At 35.0% G+C, this 19,634-nt stretch overlaps 2 protein-coding genes across 2 annotated transcripts; one reads left to right on the top strand and one right to left on the bottom strand.

The window, feature by feature from the left end:
* The first annotated feature begins 35 nt into the window (after positions 1-35).
* On the top strand, positions 36-4,720 carry LOC102589044 (probable sugar phosphate/phosphate translocator At3g11320). Its single transcript, XM_006355609.2, has 4 exons — positions 36-951; positions 2,225-2,328; positions 2,456-2,684; positions 4,227-4,720. The coding sequence occupies exons 1-4, from the start codon at positions 502-504 to the stop codon at positions 4,371-4,373; spliced, it is 930 nt and encodes a 309-aa protein (XP_006355671.1). The 5' UTR covers positions 36-501; the 3' UTR covers positions 4,374-4,720.
* Positions 4,721-13,858: 9,138 nt separating this feature from the next.
* Positions 13,859-17,986, bottom strand: LOC102588712 (LIM domain-containing protein WLIM2b-like). The gene is made up of 6 exons (XM_006355608.1): positions 17,782-17,986; positions 17,391-17,578; positions 15,970-16,069; positions 15,846-15,880; positions 15,631-15,720; positions 13,859-14,314 (listed from the first exon to the last, which is right to left on the bottom strand). The coding sequence occupies exons 2-6, from the start codon at positions 17,523-17,525 to the stop codon at positions 14,105-14,107; spliced, it is 570 nt and encodes a 189-aa protein (XP_006355670.1). The 5' UTR covers positions 17,526-17,578; positions 17,782-17,986; the 3' UTR covers positions 13,859-14,104.
* Positions 17,987-19,634: the final 1,648 nt, after the last annotated feature.

Genomic DNA, 19,634 nt, shown 5'->3' with positions numbered 1-19,634 from the left:
CCCCTTCCTTTCCCCCCCGCGTTCCCCCCCCCCCCCCCCACACCCCCACCCTTTCTCTCTGCAAATTCGTCGGTCGTCTTTCTCAAACTCCATTTTTCATTCCTCAAAAACCTCTCTTTATCTTTCTATATTTGCTCCAAAAAGTTTTCCATTTTTTTTTTTAGTTTTGTTTGTTCAGTACAAGTAAAAGTTGCTGCAAATTCACTCTTTTTAAAATAAAATAAAATTTGGTGTTGAATTGAATTGATTGTTGCTGAAGAAATTGAATCAGATCCAATTAATGGTTTCAAAATTACTTCTTGTTTTCTCTTTTTCTACTCCTAGAAGATCCATTCTCCTTTCTCCTTCATAATATTTCTATATTTTTTTTTACTTTATTACTCGAAATTCTTGATTTTTGATTTTTGGTTTTGGGTGTATTTGGTTCTATAGAGTTTTTCCTTTGTGGGTTTTGTTGTTTGTGAGATTTAGGGTTGTGGGTATTGATTAGATCAGTTTATAATGTCGGCAATGAAGAGTTCAGGTCAATTCTTTACAATTGGGCTAGTAACAGCTTGGTATTCATCAAACATTGGGGTTTTGTTACTGAACAAGTATTTGTTAAGCAATTATGGGTTTAAATACCCAATTTTTCTTACTATGTGTCATATGACTGCTTGTTCTTTACTGAGTTATATAGCTATTGCTTGGATGAAAATTGTACCAATGCAGACTATAAGATCTAGGGTTCAGTTTATGAAGATCTCTGCTTTGAGTCTTATTTTTTGTACATCTGTTGTTAGTGGCAATATCTCACTTAGGTATTTGCCAGTATCTTTTAATCAGGCTATAGGTGCTACTACACCTTTCTTTACTGCTGTATTTGCTTACTTGATGACATTCAAGAGGGAGGCATGGTTGACTTATGTCACTCTAATTCCTGTTGTCACCGGGGTTGTCATCGCCAGTGGGGTATGCCCTTTTTATATTTCGTCAAATTTGTAGTTGAATTGTGGTTATTGTCTAATGATAATGATATTTCATTGAAATTATAGTTGTATTGTGGTACTATGTCTAATGCTTTTGATCTGTTTTTGGTTAGTTTAATCAACTAGGCTTTAAATTCATGATCTTTTAATATAATCGTCTGAAACTTTGGGAATCATAGTGGTGATTCGGCCTAGTGGTCAATGTTGCTGGTTCAAATTCTAGTAGAGACAAAAGAGCACTAGGTGGTTTTTTTCCATCTGTCCTAGTGGACAGAGTTACCCCGTAGATGTTGCTTGTGGGAGATATATCTTGTAATTAGTCAAGGTGCATGAAAGCTGATCTAGACACCACGGTCATAAAAATAAATAAATCATAGTGGTGATTCGGCTGCATGCACCAGCTTCTTAGCTCAATAGAGTGGTTATAAAAAAAAATCAGACACCACGGTCATAAAAATAAATAAATCATAGTGGTGATTCGGCTGCATGCACCAGCTTCTTAGCTCAATAGAGTGGTTATCAAAAAAAATCATAGTGGTGATTCGGCTGCATACCACTAGCTTCTTAGATCAATAAAGTCAGGCTATTTATTCAGTGCGGCTTCAGTATATTTGGAATGTGGCAAAAGGAAAATCTTCTGATCTAGGCTTATAACAAGGACTGCATTAATATTCTACATGACCAAGTTTATGAGCATTTTTGTTTTAGTAGTCTAATATGTGGAAGAAAATCTATCATGTCTACTTTAGAAACTAATATAGTTTCTATTGCAATTTGTTTTCCTTCTCGTTGTTTGTTTCCTTCTTTCTTTTAGGGAGTCGAGGGGTGGGATTGGTAGAATATACAAGAGTGGGGGATCTTTGTGTTAGCTGTGAAGAAATACCATGAAACCTCCTAGTTATTTCATGATCAAGGGTGTAATACTGTTTGTAGAACTGGTCCTTCTATGTATTGTTAACATAGTATGGTTAGGTAATTATTGTTATGATGAATGAATCTGCTAAAAGAGAAGTGATTAGAATTTATTTCCTTGTTATATGATTGAGAGCAAGTTCTTTCTTCAGATTATAGATTTAATAGTAGCACAATGTTTAGGGTGTGAACGAAGTACCTTCTGAGCGCTTGCATCGATATTCTATATGACTAATTTGTAGCAGTTTCCTTCTTCAAAAACTGTATTAGCTGATTCATTTTATTTGCACAATGCTGATGGAGAAATTTATTTGTGTCTGATTCATTTCCATATATCCTCTCAGGGTGAACCAAGTTTTCATCTATTTGGATTCATAATTTGTATCGGTGCAACAGCTGCAAGAGCACTCAAGTCAGTGCTTCAGGGGATTTTGCTGTCTTCTGAAGGGTAATTACTGCACATATAAATATGTACTTTACATACTAGTGAATCCGTAGCCTAGTTTTGTGCTTTTTGATGTGAACATATTGGGCCTAGGATATATGAATGCTGAAATGTTTCTTTTTGATTAAAGGGAGAAGCTGAATTCCATGAACCTTCTACTCTATATGGCTCCCATAGCAGTTGTATTTCTGTTACCGGCAACACTTATGATGGAAGAAAATGTAGTTGGCATCACATTGGCACTTGCAAGAGATGATAGTAGAATCATCTGGCTTTTGCTATTCAATTCTGCGCTGGCATATTTTGTAAATCTGACCAACTTTCTGGTGACAAAACACACCAGTGCCCTGACTCTTCAGGTATTCCTCCTCATTTACTAGTCAGATTTCTTTTTATATGAATTAGTCTTTAGTTTTGTCACTTGTCAGAAAAGATTGAGTGTTGCTCTTTGAATTCATAGATCATTGCTGCAATCTGATGAAGAAATTATGTTGATTGTTGTGATCTTTAATCTATGAATTTCATGATAACTCCACAAATTATGCGTGGACTGGGGACCTACTTATTCAAAAAAAATCTCTCTTTCTTTGCTTCATCAAATATAGCTAGGCTTAGTTTGATCATATTATTTTCTGGGAGGCACTTTCATAGTTTCATTGCCTTTCTTGCTCTTGAGATTCTAACTTCTGATAAACATAAAAATATCGAATTCCGTATTCTTGGATAGTTCTGTACCCCTAGTGAACAGTCTGCATGGAGGTTCGATGTTTTCATCTATGATTTCTTTTTGATGTTTACTTTTTCTTTCTGACATTTAGTTACCAAGAGTTTGTTATTTCAAACATTTGGATTCCATTTCTATGCTGTTTTATATTTATTGTTGCGGACTTTTATGTGCAAACGCTGTTTTTAAATTGAATCAAACTTTGGAAAAATTATACAAAAACACAAGTGAAGGATAAAGATTATAGGGGTGGTGCTGTCCTGATGGGCACCCACTTGAAGTTTGGACAGAATTAGGAGTCCCAGTCCCTTGTAGGGAATTTTTACTTCCCATGTTAAACCCGTTAATGGAGATAAAACTTTTCATTTCAGAATGTTCCTGTGTTTACTTCTTTTTATTTTATTTTTTTTTAAAAAGTTTTCACTTCAAGACTCATCCTCTTTAGAGTTCGGTGGGGATTGTCGTGTAATGAACCACAAAGAAGAGTTACATGTAGGTCATGGATCCCTGTAATTAGCACAGAAGTGAAATGGTTCGTTTTCGTAGAGTTTGGAAATATTTTGTAAACGATAATCCAATTGTTATATATGAATCACAACATAGCAAAACTATAGTAAAATAATTCATGATTTGTCCCAAACTAGCATTAAGCAAAGGAAAGAGTTGAAAATGTTGTTGTTTCATGCTTTGGGGAACATAAATTACAGTATTATTTGATGAAACAGGAGAAGTTAAACCATGTAAGTTTTGTAGTTATACAAAAGGTGCTAGAACTTTGTGTTTAAGGAAAGTGGAAGCTAATTTGAAGCAAATTCATTTAAATTCTGGAAATGAAGATTTTACCATTTGAGTAAAGGTGCCAGGTATTTTGATGGACTAGATAGGATACTGACTTAATTAAAATTGGGATAGAGAGAGGGCAATAAGAGATAATTGGTTTCATTTTTACACGAGATCTAGAAAAATCATTTTCTTCTAGTCATTTTATAAGAGGGCTAAAGATCTTGATTTCTCGGTAATACCTGGATGGTCTATAGTTATATCTTTCCCTTCAGTTATTGTGTTCCGTGATTCTCTGCATTTACCTTTTTCTTTTTGGCCAAGGAGGAATGTACCTTTTTTTTAATCTCTTCTATAGATTATTTGCGCTTATAACAAAAATTGCTTGCACTTACAGGTCCTGGGAAACGCAAAAGGAGCTGTAGCTGTAGTCATCTCAATCTTAATATTTAGAAACCCGGTGTCAGTTACAGGGATGCTGGGCTATGCACTTACAGTTTTTGGAGTCATACTCTATAGTGAAGCGAAGAAACGTAGTAAATGAGCATTGAAAATTTTCCACTTGCGACTTCTGAAATTAATTGTTTGTTCAAGAAATGATTCACTTTCACGAGGCAAGTCGCGGATCATGCTCTTGCATTTGGTGCCACAAATTTTCTCCTCAAATTTGTATCTTTTGCCCTGAAAAACCTGTGAAACAGGCTTTCATCTGTAACAGCCAAGAGAACAGGACTAGGCTGAATAGCAAGTCTTAAGAAGTGACTTGATTTGTCTATCTTTTTGTCTTTTATTCTTTCAGAAAGATTGTAAAATTGAGACTACACACAATATGTCACTATATAGTTGTCAAATTGATTTATTAATGAAAAAGTATCTCAATATTAGAAATTTATAAATGGCTTCTTTTGTGTGAGGAAAATATTTATCATTCAATGATTGACTTACAAAGGATCCAAAGATGAAATGGTCCATTGCTGGTTTTCTGCTTAGTGAAGAGCTTGTGTCTCAGCCTGTTTTTATTTATATGACATAGTTTGATTGGTATGGTGAACTTGTGTTCTTAGATATGTCATAACATCTTGTTTACGAGGAAAATGGTGCAATTGAACTTGTATGAGGTCAAGGACACACGTGTTATGCTAGCATAACTCGTTTGCATTGGAGGACGATATAGTAAATGAATATAATAAGACAAATTTAATGTGAAATGGAAAGCTTCTGCTCAAGAATAAAAGTGTGTTGTTACAGTATTCCTTGGAGTCAACTGTCTCACCATTGTGTGTAAAGTACTATTTATAGTTTACAAATGTGATATATATCAATCAATAGAAAAGTCCCACTTGAAGTCCTAAAGTGCGGTGATCAATAATTGTTATCAACATGGAGATGTGTGGTGTCAACCAATATTCCTCTCTAATGATCTTGGAATAAAAAATGTGGGATTATTTTATCTTACATTTGATTATGAGTATTAATTAGTTCCGTAAATTAGTTTAGACTAAAATAGTGGAACAAATTATTTCAGGGCTTTTGGATGATTTTTTTGCCAAATCTTTATGCAATCCTCTGTAAGGAGTTGGGGTGCAGTACATGAAGCCTCACCATTTTTTGCATGTATTTTTGGATATTTAGGAGTCATTTTATAGGAATTAGGCGATTTTCTTAGTTTTTCCGGTCTATTAGCCCATGAATATTTTGGTGATGTGGCTTCCGGACAATTTCTTACAAAACTTTTACGAAACACTCTGTAGGGAGTCGGGGGAGAATTACGTGAAGCCTCATCATTTTTTGCACATATTTTGGGCATTGAGGAGTCATTTGCCGGAATTAGGTGATTTTCTCAGCTTTTCGTGTGTTAGCCCATGAATATTTTGTTGATATGTCACCCGAACGATATTTTTATAAAACCTTTACAGAACCCTTCGTAGGGAGTTGGAAAGCAGCATGTGAAGCCTCACAATTTTTTGCACGTATTTTGTGCATTTAGGATCAATTTTAAAGATTTAAGTGATTTTCTGAGTTTTACATGTGTGTTAGCCCATGAATATTTTGGTGATGTGGCTTCCGGACAATTTCTTTTACAAAACTTTTACGAAACACTCTGTAGGGAGTCGGGGGAGAATTACGTGAAGCCTCATCATTTTTTGCACATATTTTGGGCATTGAGGAGTCATTTGCCGGAATTAGGTGATTTTCTCAGCTTTTCGTGTGTTAGCCCATGAATATTTTGGTGATATGACTTCTGGACGATTTTTTTGTAAAATCCTTACGGAACCCTTCATAGGGAGTTAGGGGATAAGTGCATGAAGCCTCAACATTTTTTGCTCGTAGTTAGCTCATTTTGGAGCCATTTTATTGGAATTATGTGATTTTCTCAAGTTTATGTATGTGTCAAATCATGAATATTTTGGAGATTTGGCTTCGAAACGATTTTTTTTTAAAACCTTAAGGAACCCTCCATAATGAATTGAGGGAGCAGTAAGTGAGATCTCACTATTTTTTGCACGTATTTCTGACATTTAAGAGCCGTTTGAATATCAACCTTTCTTCTTCTACATTATTCTTAGCAAGTAATGCAAGTCACAGTGACCTTAGAATTGTTCTTTTCAAGATTACTTGCTTCGCCACCCAGATAATTTTAACAATGTCATTTATCATGTGATGTAATCTTCTAAAAAATAAATAAAATCGATCTTTAAATGAAAAAATGGATCTTGCAAATTGGTATTTTCTAAATCAGTAAATCTTCAAGTTCAGATGTAATGGTGAAAGAGTTGGAGGAAGGTGAAAAGAATGGGTGTACATACGTTGTGGTTCTATAATTATGAATTGAAGAGGGAAATAACTTATTTTTGGGCATTGACATGGAGAAGAAATTTCAAGCTCCATAGCTAGATCTAGTTGACTTTGCAAATCTATATTATGAGAGAGGAAAATAACTTTGAACCTTGAATCTAATAGCGAAATTTTTTAGAGAAGATTAGAAATTCAAAAGGTTCAAGATTTGAAATGGAAGTTACCATTGAAGCTTTGATGTGAAAGACAATCGTTCCCAAGCTTCAAGCTTTTTTAAATGGCAGAAGAAAGGAAGAAAATGGAAGATTTGTGGGAGAAAAAAAACTTAGAAATGCAAGTTGTAATAGAAAGCCTTAATTTTAGGCTGATTTGGACTTACACGTGGATTCCAAAATGCAGATAATGTGTTTTAGATACATCCTTACGCGCCTAAGGGAGGTGTATTCACCTTCTTGAACAGGTCAGCGTTTAAGGGTTATAAAATATCAAAAGTTTAGGGGGGTAATAGGACCCTCGTGAAGTATTGGTGTGTAGTTGAGAATTGACTAATAGATTAGGGGGGCATTTGACAATTTTCTCAGCAAACTTTAAAGGAGTACACAACTTTCTTGGTTTTCTAGTGTGTATAAGCTCATGGATCTGGCGCCTTGGGGCACCTCAAAAGTTTTCTGAAAAAACATTATGAAGACCTTTGTAATGAGTTGCGGGAACATTATAGTACCGCCATTTTTAAGGCATATTTTTTGAATTTACGACCTAACTTTTAGAAATTACGCAACTTTCTTTGTTTTTCATGTGTATTAGCACATTGATTTGTCACCTTGGGGAACCTAAAAAAAATTGATTTTTTTTTATGAGTACCTCCGTAATGAATTGGGGAGCATTACGTAAAGTTCTGGCATTTTTAAGGCATATTTTTGCATTTACGTGCACACATTTAAAAATTATGCGACTTTCTTGGTTTTATGTGTGTATTAGCCCATGGATTGCCGCCTTTGGGCACCTTAAAGAAATTTCTGAAAAAACTTTATGAGGACTTCTGTAATGAGTTGGGGGATCATTACAGATAATCCCACCACTTTTTAAGGCATATTTTCGCATTTACAAGCCAATTTTTAGAAATTGTGCGGCTTTCTATTTTTTCGTGTATAATGTCCATGGATCGCCTTGGACACCCCAAAAAATTTTCTGAAAAAACTTTATGAGAACCTCTGTAATGAGTTGGGGAAGCATTATGTATAGTCCCGCCATTTTAAGGCATATATTAACATTTACCAGCCAACTTTTAGGAATTACACATCTTTCTTGGATTTTCGTATGTATTAGCCCATTGATATAAAGCCTCGAAGAACCCAAAAAAATTTCAGAAATTTTTTTATGAAGACCTCCGTAATGAGATGGGGAAGCATTACTATAGTCCCACCATTTTTAGGCATATTTTCACATTTACGAGCAAATTTTTAGAAATTATGTGGTTTTCTTGATTTTTCGTGTGTATTAGGAACACCCAAAAGAATTTTCTAAAAAGATTTTATGAGGACCTCTGTAATGAGTTGGGAAATCATTACGTACAATCCTATCATTTTTTTCAGGCATATTTTCGTATTTATAAGCCAACTTTAGGAATTACGCGATTTTTTTTTGTTTTTCATATGTATTAGCCCATAGATCTGGCGCCTCGTTGCACCCAAATTTTTTTCTGAAAAATATTTAGGAGGACCTCTGTAATGAGTTGGCGAAACATTACGTACATTCCCACAATTTTTAGGCATATTTTCGCATTTACGAGTCATCTTATAGGAATTACGCGATTTTTTTTGTGTATTAGTTTATGGATTTGGCGCGTTGGAGCAATTGAAATTGCTTTCTAAAAACACTTTATGGGGACCGTATGAGTTGAGAAAGCATTACGTACAATTCCTCCATTTTTTTACGAGCCAACTATTAGGAATTACGCGACTTTTTTTATTAGCGTGTATATTAACCCATGGATCTGGCGTCTCGGACCACCAAAAACTTTTTTTCTAAAAAACTTTATCAGGACCCCTTTAATGAGTTGGGGAAACATTACGTACAATCCCACCTTTTTCAGGCATATTTTCACATTTACAAGCCAAATAGAAATTAAGCAACTTTCTTCGCTTTTCATGTGTATTAGCACATAGATCTGGCGCATCGGAGCACCCAATTTTTTCCTGAAAAACTTTAAGAGGATCTCCGTAATGACTTGGGGAAGATTTACGTAAATTTTCCTGATTATTCAGGCATATTTTGGCATTTACAAGCCAACTTTTAGAAATTACGTGACTTTCTTGGTTTTCATGTGTATTTGCCAATTGATATGGCGCCTTGGAGCACCGTAAAAATTTTTTTTGAAAAAACTTTATGAGGACCTCTGTAATGAGTTGGCGAAACATTACGTATAGTCCTACCATTTTTAAAGGCATATTTCTGCATTTACGATCAACCTTTTTGGAATAACCCGACTTTCTTAATTTTTCCGTGTGTTTAGCCCATGAATCTAGTGTCTCGGAGCAACAAAAAAAAATTCGAAAAAACTTTATGAGGACCACCATAATGAGTAGGGAAAGCATTACGTACAGTCTCACTATTTTTTTCAGGCATATTTTCGCATTTACGAGTCAACTTTTAGAAATTACGCAGTTTTCTTGATTTTTCATGTGTATTAGCCCATAGATCAGGTGCCTCAGAACACACAAATTTATTTTTACAAGGACATCTATAATGAGTTGAGAAAGCATTATGTACAGCCCTACAATTTTTTTCTAGCATATTTTCGCATTTACGAGCCAATTTTTAGGAATATTTTTTGTTTTTTGTGTGTATTAGCCCATAAATCTGGTGTCTCAGAGCACCCAAAAAAAATCTGAATTTTTTTAGGACCTCCGTAATGAGTTAAGAAGCATTACGTACAATCCCATAATTTATTCAGGCATATTTTCGTATTTACGAGCCAACTTTTAGGAATTATGCAGTTTTTCGTGTGTATCAATCAGCCCATGGATTAGGTACCTTAGAGCACCTAAAAATAAATTGAAAAAACTTTATGAAGACCTCTGTAATGAATTGGGGAAACAATACGTACAATCGCACAAAATTTTTCTGGCATATTTTTGCATCTACAAGCCAACTTTCACAAATTATGTGAATTTCTTGATTTTTTTGTGTGTATTATCCCATGGATCTAGCGCCTTGATGCAACCAAAAAAATTCTGAAAAAACTTTATGATGACCTCCGTAATGAGTTGAGGAAGCATTACGTACAATCCCATCAATTTTTCAGGCATATTTTCGGAATTATGAGCGAACTTTTAAGAATTACACAATTTTCTTAATTTTCGTGTGTATTAGCCCACTGATCTGGCGCCTCGGAGCATCCAAAAAAAAATTTTGAATTTTTTTTATGAGGACCTATGTAATGAGTTAGAGAAGCATTACGTACAGTCCCACAATATTTTTCAAGCATATTTTCACATTTACGAGACAACATTTAGAAATTACTCGACTTTCTTGGTTTTTCGTGCATATTAGCCCATGGATCTGGCGCCTCGGAGCACCTAAATTTTTTTTTTCTGAAAAACTTTATGAGGACCTCCATGATGAGTTAGGAAAACATTACGTATAGTTTCATTGTTGTTTTTTTGCATATTTTCGCATTTGTAAGCCAACTTTCAGGAATTGCACAAATTTCTTGATTTTTCATGTATTAGCCCATGGATCTGGCGCCTCAAAGTACCCAAAATAATTCTTAAAAAATATTATGAGGACCTTCGTAATGAGTTGGGGAAGCATTACATACAATCTCACTGTTTTTCAAACATATTTTTGCATTTACGAACCAACTTTAATAATGACGCGACTTTCTTTGTTTTTCGTGTATATGCCCATGGATCTGGCGCCTCATAACATCCAAAAATAATCTGAAAAAACTTTATGCGGACCTTTCTAATGAGTAGGAGAAGCATTACGTACAGTTCCACCATTTTTTCATGCATATTTTAACATTTACGAGATAACTTTTAGGAATTACGCGACTATCTTGATTTTCATGTGTATGAGCCTATGAATTTGGCGCCTCAAACACCCAAAAATATTTTCTGAGAACCTCCATAATGAGTTAGGGAAGCATTACGTACAGTTCCATCGATATTTTTTTAGACATATTTTTGCTTATTTGAGCCAACTTTTAGAAATTACGCGACTTTCTTAGCTTTTCCTGTATATTATCCCATGGATCTGGTTCCTCAGAGCACCTAAATTTTTTTGCTGAAAAAACTTTATGAGGACCTCTATAATGAGTTGGGGAAGCATTGCATACACTCCCACCATTTTTTCGAGGCATATTTTAGAATTTACGAGCCAATTTATAGGAATTTACGCGACTTCCTTGGTTTTTATGTGTATTAGCCCATGGGTTTGGCGCCTCACAGACCCAAAAAATTTTCTCAAAACATTTTATGAGGACCTCCATAATGAGTAGGGAAGCATTACGTACAGTCCCATCATTTTTTCAGGCATAATTTTACATTATGAGCCAACTTATAGGAATTACACAACTTTCTTTGTATTTCATATTTATTAGCCCATGAATCTGGCGCCTCGAATCACCTAATTTTTTTTAATGAAAAACCTATATGATGACCTCTGTAATGAGTTTGGAAAGCATTACGTACAGTCCCACCATTTTTTGAGGCATTTTTTCATATTTACGAGCCAACTTTTAGAAATAATGCGACTTTCCTGATTTTTCGGGTGTACTAGCTCATTTATCTGGTGCCTCGGAGCACCCAAAATTTCTTTTCTGAAAAACTTTATGAGGACCTCTGTAATAAGTTGGGTAAGCATTACGTACAGTCCCACCATTTTTTTCAGGCATATTTTCGCATTTATGAGCCAACTTTTAGGAATTATGCGACTTTGTTTGTTTTTCATGTGTATTATCCCATGGATCTGGTGCCTCGAAGTACCCAAAAAAAAATTTGAAAAAACTTAATGAGGACCCCTGTAATGAGTTGAGGAAACATTACATACAGTCCCATCATTTTTTCCAGGCATATTTTCGCATTTATGAACCAACTTTTAGGAATTGCCTGACTTTTTTGATTTTTTGTGTGTATTAGCCCATGGATCTGGCGTCACGGGGCGCCTCAAAACTTTTTCTGAAAAAACTTTATTAGGACCTCCGTAATGAGTTGAGGAATCCATTATGTACAGTCCCACCATTTTTTCATGCATTTTTTCGCATTTACGAGCCAACTTTTAGAAATAACGCGACTTTCTTGGGTATTCGTGTGTATTAGTCCATGGATCTGGCTCCTCGGAGCACCCAAAATATTTTTCTGAAAAGGACTTTCGTAGTGAGTTGGGGAATCATTACGTATAGTCCCACCATCTTTTCAGAAGTATTTTCGCATTTACAAGCCAACTTTTAGAAATTACACATTTTTTCTGTGTTTTTCATGTGTGTATTAGTCTATAGATCTTGCGCCTCGGAGCATTCAAAAAAAAAATCTGAGAACCTTTGTAATGAGTTGGGGTAGCATTACGTACAGTCCTATTAATTTTTTCAGGCATATTTTCGCATTTATGAGCCAACTTTTAGAAATTCGGTGACTTACTTGGTTTTTCAGGAGTTGAAGAAGAGTACATGAAGCCTCACCATTTTTTGCTAATATTTTTGGCATTAAGTAGCTATTTTATAGGAATTAGATGATTTTCTTAGTTTTTCTTGTGTGCTAGCCCATAAATATTTCGGTGAGATAAGACTTTCGGACTATAATTTTTTTAAAACCTTCATAGAGCCTATCATAGGGAGTTGGGGGAGCAGTATGTGAAACTTCACTTTTTTTGTACATATTTTAGATATTGAGGAACCATTTTACCGAAATTAGGTGATTTTCTCATTTTTTTCATATGTGTTAGCCCATGAATATTTAGGTGATTTGATTTCTAGATGATTTTTTTGCAAAACCTTCACGGAACCCTCCGTAGAGAGTTGGGGGAGCACTACGTGAAGCCTCACTATTTTTTGCACATATGTTGGGCAATTAGGAACCATTTTACATTAATTAGAAAAAAAAATCAATTTTTCGTGTATGTTAACCCATGAATATTTTGGTGATATGGCTTCAAGACGATTTTTTTTTACAAAACTTTTACGAAACCCTCCGTAGAGATTCGGGAGAGCAATACGTGAAGTCTCACCATTCTTTTTGCACATAGGAGTTATTTTACAAAAAATATGCGATTTTCTCAAGTTATTATATGTTAGCCCGTAAATATTTTGATGATATAACTTCCGAACAATTTTTGCAATCTGACCATCCCATCCTACAACTCCTCTAAGTACAATGGAAACACAAAATCTTGTGCGTTCAAGTCCGCTTCAAGGCATACTATTGAAAATGCTCGGTATAATAAACGAACTCAGATCGAATTGATATATCAATACTAATTCAATCCTAGCTCTTGAAATTGGAATAAATTCACTAGAAGATCGCGAAATCTTGTTGATCTTCTCAATGGTGAGTCCACTTTAAAATCTTTCGCAATGCAAGTGCTCTTTGGGTATATGCTTCAACAAGAATCACATAAGAGGTAAATTATAGACCTTTAGTAAAATGTCCACCCATAATCCAGCTAACAAAATACATTACATAGACCAGGAAGTTGGCAAATGCACTAAATTTGTAACAATTCATGAACTTCCATGAGCAGTAACAATTTGCACCATCTTGCTGCTTTTCTTCCTTTCTTCTGGATTTTATTTCCCTGAACTTGGAGAGGAGAATGTCAAACCTGTTGACAATTATATCGATAAATGTCATAGAGGAGAGGAGCGTTGGACTGAATTGGTCGCGACACCCTTTCTGACACCACTGGGAGGATGCGTGTACTTACCTAAAGTCGTTAACAGAACAAGGTTCTTTTGCTGGTGGTTAAGTTGAAAAATACCAAGAAAATTGAACTCTAATAGTACACCACCAAGGGATTGGTAGAATAGGTGTGATCCTTCTACCCTTAACTAGAAGTCTTTGATTCGAGCCTTCTTGGTAGTTGGTTTACCAAGTCAAATCCGGATTAGTTGAGCTAGTTGGTTTTGGTTTCAGATACAGGATACCAAAACCAACTATTTATTACTAATCAGCCTGTTAGAATCTAATAATTGAAAAGTGCATGTCAACGAAGATAGGGAACAGCATGAGAGGACAATCATGTAACAACACTCGTAAGAACTGCACAACTTTCCCGCCAAAGGTCATGATAAAACAGCAGGAACATTTAACATCCGAAAGTTAAAGGAACAACAACAACGAAAGGATAAGTTTTCACAGTTGTGGAAATCAGATCACACAGTAAACCAAAATGGCACACCAATTGGAGATATACGGAAAAGAAGAAGAAAACAAATATTAAAAGACCAAGCTCCCTGGATAAAATAGTTGACGGAGATACAGTTTAAGAATCTGGAACAGTTGCTGCTGGACGCTTCATTGAAGCAGACTTGATTAAATGATTGTAGCTGCCTTTCTCCTTGAAAAGCTGTGAAAAATGAGGTTTGCAGTACAAAATCCCATCGAGGGCAGCATAATTCGAAGGATTTAAAGAGCACCCACCATGAGAACACTTGAAACACGACTTGTGATAACTTTGGTTCTCCACTGTCACCTGAAAAAATGGTCAATCAACTTAGATGTATGTCAAGAAATTGAAGTGTTGCAGAAAAAAGGCCTGCGGTTGAAAACTACTCCAGTTTCGGAGTTCTGAAAAATGAATGGTCCAGAAGGTACCCTTCAAAGTTCATACTTACATCTCAAAAAGATAAAGACATTAACAATTTGTAGTCAACAGAACAGGGGCAAATGTTGTCAACAATTTAAATGATGAAATGAACTCAAAGCTCAAAAACTCTGGAATATAAACAAGTCACGTATATGTAGTTCAATTTTGAAAAGTTCCAATATTCGGAGATGGCTACATTTAGATATCAAAATAAGCACATAGGTTAACAATAATCAGATCAACTAACTTCCTAAAATAAGCATATAGAAGGTTCAAATGACTCTTCCTTTTTTTAATTTTGGAATTCTTACCTAGCACATAGTTGAATTTACCTAATAAAGTTCAAGTTCTTTACTACCTTACAACTCAAAAGTGGAAGAGTTCACTGGTGTGAGGCTGCTACGAAGTTGGGGTAGCAGTGATAGCACACACAACTTACCTAATAATTTCGAGTTAGTATTCAGTGGGATGTCTAATGAGGAAGTAGAATAGAGTGGTGCACTGGATGACATCCTTCCTTCAAAGAGCTACTAATGATTATGCTGTGAGCAAATAAGCTTGAATTTTAAGAAACTAAGTTCATCTATGCTTAAGTTAAATTTCTCTAAAGTCTTAAGAGGATAGACAACACATTTGCTGTCACTACCACGAACTGATGATACTGGCATTTCTAACAGTGTTCTATTCTATATTGATTTAAAAAGAATACGGACACATCACAACAATTGTCAACCATGCAAACTTCAACCACTCTATTATTAGCTACCATCCATTCCCATTTGGGTCATTATATTATTATCCATCATCCTGCAGCAACATAGCATGTTTCCAATCGAAAGAGAGATTCTCCGACTTTGAAACCTGGCTTATATATTTACATTTGAGGAAAGATGAACCTTCTTTCTTGTGCCAGTAGAAAATGATTAAAATTACAGGAGTGCATAATATTACAACAGAAATCAACTTTGAATCTATCTCTTGTGGATGAAAGAGATGAAACTTTTTGACACTCAAGACTAACTCCAGAAACAAAAAAGTTATTATTGAAATGAGAACTCCCACCCCTGACCCCTCAATACCAAACAACTCTTCCCCGGATAAGGTTCACAATGTGGACCAAAGTCAACTAAAGGATAAGCACAATTTATCCCTCAATAAAGACATCATAATAGGGTGAAATTTTGAGAATTTGATATCTATACCTTCTCAAGTGGATAAGCTGTTTTACCGCAGGTGGCACATTTTTCCTGTGTCCCAGAAAACATGCCGGCAGCTTTGCTTGGAGATTTTGTCTGTGTGGCAAAAGCAAGAGAAGAAAAAATAAGCGGCACAACATTGCATCAGATCTAAGAAAAATACACTGTTCTTCTCTTTCAGTATGTTAATCTTAGGTATCAAAAGTTGCAAAGATAGTTACCAGCATTGGAGTTAACTTCTCAGCTGACTTCACAGCTAACACAAGTAAAATGCATTTTCATATTAGATAAAGTATTATGGTCTTTAATGTTGAATAAAGGATTAAGCATGAAATAAACACTTACGAGATTGAAAGTTCTTATTGAAGTTGCCAGACTCCTTGTAGAGCTGTTCAAAATGAGGCTTGCAATACAGAACACCTTCCATTGAGGAGTAACTGCTCAGCTAAGAAAAGATCACATAAACATATAACATCAGTCAGTATGCATGAAAACACCATAATCTTTTCATATTGGAACTCTACATATACTACATACACCAACGGTAGCCACATGTAGTCAAGGGGTGTCAATTGACATCCCTTTATCAGAAAATTACACTGTGTAGCTAGGTAAAAAATATTTGTTTATGTATATATAATATACATCGACTCCCCTTTGCTTCTTCGTGAGTTTACTCATTCATACTTTAACACCCCTTGATAAAAATTCTCTCTCCGCCACTGACATACACTAAGACAATTATTCTAATGATTGAGCCAGTAGCAACTCAAATTACAACTCCTACTGCATCATGCTCCAACATCAGGATAATGGAAGTTTACCCTTTTATCATTTTTCCAACTCAAATCAAGAAAAAATCTAGCATGAAAAATTGTAATCTATTATCAGTTAAGGTTTGCTCCACACTAAAAGTCAAGATTTTGACTCTTTGCATCTGCCAGGAGTGGAGCTAGAATATAGCTTATGGTTCCGTGAATCCAGTAGCTTTGAACTTTGGTCAAAACCAGTATTTGTCTTTAAAATCCATTGAATATGCACAAATTATTAATTTTGAACCCGGCAACTTAAAAGAACTATAATAGAATCTTGACCCCATAAGCTTCAAATCTTGGCTCAACCTCTAGCTTCTACCTCAACACATTAAGAAAAACCCAATAATATATGGTGCTCTCTCGGCAAAAATCAAGTCTCTCGGCAAAAATCAAGTCTTAATCAATCAACTACGACTCAATCCCAAACAAGTTTAGCTCGATTGTATCAATCATCTACATCCATTCTACTTTATTCATGCAAGAAAGAAACACTATGTAATAAAAACATAGCAAGAAGATTATAATGTGCAAAACTTTAAGTAGGATGAAAAATTTCAATCTATCAGTTAGGGGTTTGCTCCACATTTGAAGTCAAAAGTTTGAATCTTTGCTTCAGTGGAGCTAGAGCATAGCTTATGGTTCCATGAATCCAGTAGCTTTGGTCAAAACCTGTATTTTATCTTAAAAAATCCATTGAAGATGTGCAAATTATTAATTTAGAACCCAAAACTTGAAAGAGCTAGAATCCCAACCCCATAAACTTCAAATCCTCCCTCCACCTCTAGCTCACCCAGAAATCTATGGTCCTCTCAACAAAAAATCAAGTTTTAATCAATCAACTACGACTCAATCCCAATACAAGTTGAGCTCAATTCTATCAATCATCTACATCCATTCTACAATAAAAACATAGCAATAAGATTATAACGTGCAAAACTTTAAGTAAATTACCTTGAGAGTTCCTTTACAATGGGTACATTTGAAGCAAGATTTGTGATAACTAATCCCATCAGCTGACAAAAGCTCAACTGGGTAAACAGTCTTTTCACAAGCCTTGCATTTCTGTTGAGTCCCTGTAAACGACATAACTTCAACACAACAAAAATAATCCTAGATCTGATCCTCCAACCTCTTTGACTCTACAAAAAAAATCAATCAAATCATACTATTTCTCATAAACAATAAACAACTAATTACAAAAATCAATACAAAATTTAAGCAAAAGCTACTAAGTTCACGTGAAACTATAGATCTGCATCTGCGTAAAAATTACGCAGAGGTAGATCTATACTATGAAAAAGTAAGCAATAAAAACAGTTTTAATAGGTCAAAAGATGCATACATTGGAAGATCAAAATAAATATTGCTGCAAGTTGTTGATTATGTGTGGATTGCAAGTTTGTGATGCGGCGAGCGTTAATGGCGGATGAAGAGAATGTTTTTCTGGGAGAATGAGCCAAAGAGAGAATGATGAATGGGAGAAAAAAAGCAGAGGAAAAAGCAGAGAGAAGGGGCCAGAAATATCTTAGTTTATTTAGAAGAAGTAATTGGCTGACTATATATCATGAAATGTAATGGACAACATGTAGACTTGTATTAGACTTGACATAATATAAATCTTTTGTTTTGTCAACTAATCTCGGGTTCGCGTAGATTTTGGGAGTAGATTTTGAAAATTTATATTTTGAATATATAAACGAACTTGAAATTTGATTAGATTTTTATTTTTTGTGTTTTGCTCATATCAGGTTTTGGGTTTTTGAGATTTGCACTCGCTCACAAAAAATTTAAAAATTTCAAGTAAAATAAAATACATGTTCAAACAATATAATTTAAAATTTTAAAAATCGTGATGACAAAAACTCAAATTTGATAGAATTTTTATAGTTCAATTGATTGACCGAGCTTTTTCTCTCATTGGTGAGAGTTCTATTATCTATCTCTCATTGGTTAGAGTTTGATTCTCCACTATGTAGTGTAGTCAGCTCCTCATTTCCCTTTCTCCTAGCCCCCATTGGAAAAGAAAAAAAAAGCATTTAACTTACAAGTTTCGACTTTAAAATATGTGATCTAACATGGTTGGAACACAAAACAAAATTAAAAAGATTAGGTTTATTAAAAGTAGCACCGCTTAACCTTGTCGAGAGAAGAAAACTTCATATTATTGAGTGTAGTTGCTCTTATTATTAGATTTTCATCATGTTTGTCATCTGTTTATCTAAAAGTCGACCTCTCTATAGATGTATTTAATTAAAATCTTACTGACATTCAATACGTATTTAGAGTTTTCAATAATAAGTGAATTATGGTATATGTCTTTATCCTTAACTAGCTTGATAGCTAGTAGATTAGTCTTTTTCCACCTATGCTTCTTAGTATCCCATTAGTTTATAATAGCTAGGGTTAGTCCCTTTTTTATGCTACATAACTAAAATTTGCAGATCATTCTCCTTTGAATGGAAAGGGCTTCCAATGGCAAAGTTGTATATTATATTTGTTAGCGCAAAAATAATAAAAACACAACAATTAACATGGTTGGGAATTTCATTTTTAAAGAAGGAGGCATTTAATTGCTCGAAAAATTAACGATAAGGGCATTAACTTATGACATTCATAGCACGAGTAATTGGAAATAGAGTTGTTGCTTATTCAGCGCGCTGTATCGCAATTCATTTTTGGACATAATTGTTCACGAAAGGTGGCATGGGACATATGTCAGCAGCGGGAGTTTAACATCCGAGCTCTAACTGGATTTTATTCCAAAGATGTGATCTTAGAGCTCGCTTACACTAAGTATACCATCAGTGGGAACTTTGCTTTCTGGTTGGGAAGTGTCTCTGTCCTTTTCACTTCTTATTACTCCTTTCGTTCACTTTTTCTAACATTTCTAGTACCAACTAATTCATTCGGGCGAGACATCTTACGATGTCATGATGCGCCCATTCCTATGGTCATTTCTTTAATACTTCTGCCTCTCGGGAGTCTCTTTGTAGGATACTTGGTCAAAATGTGACATGTTAGCCCATAAATAAGTATTGTGATGAAGTAACTATTGCTTACCCGACACGATCGTACGAGGTCACAATTCACCCAACACGATCATTCGGGGTGAATAAAAATTGAGGGTCGAATATGGGCAAAATTCCTGCTAATGGATGAGATGTTCAATCGACTTTCTCCCCCTATGAGTGAGCA

The sequence above is a fragment of the Solanum tuberosum genome, unplaced genomic scaffold (assembly GCF_000226075.1).
Source record: "Solanum tuberosum cultivar DM 1-3 516 R44 unplaced genomic scaffold, SolTub_3.0 scf00202, whole genome shotgun sequence".
NCBI lineage: Eukaryota > Viridiplantae > Streptophyta > Magnoliopsida > Solanales > Solanaceae > Solanum > Solanum tuberosum.
The sequence above is the reverse complement of the archived record's forward strand: the minus strand, read 5'-3'. Positions and strand labels throughout refer to the sequence as shown.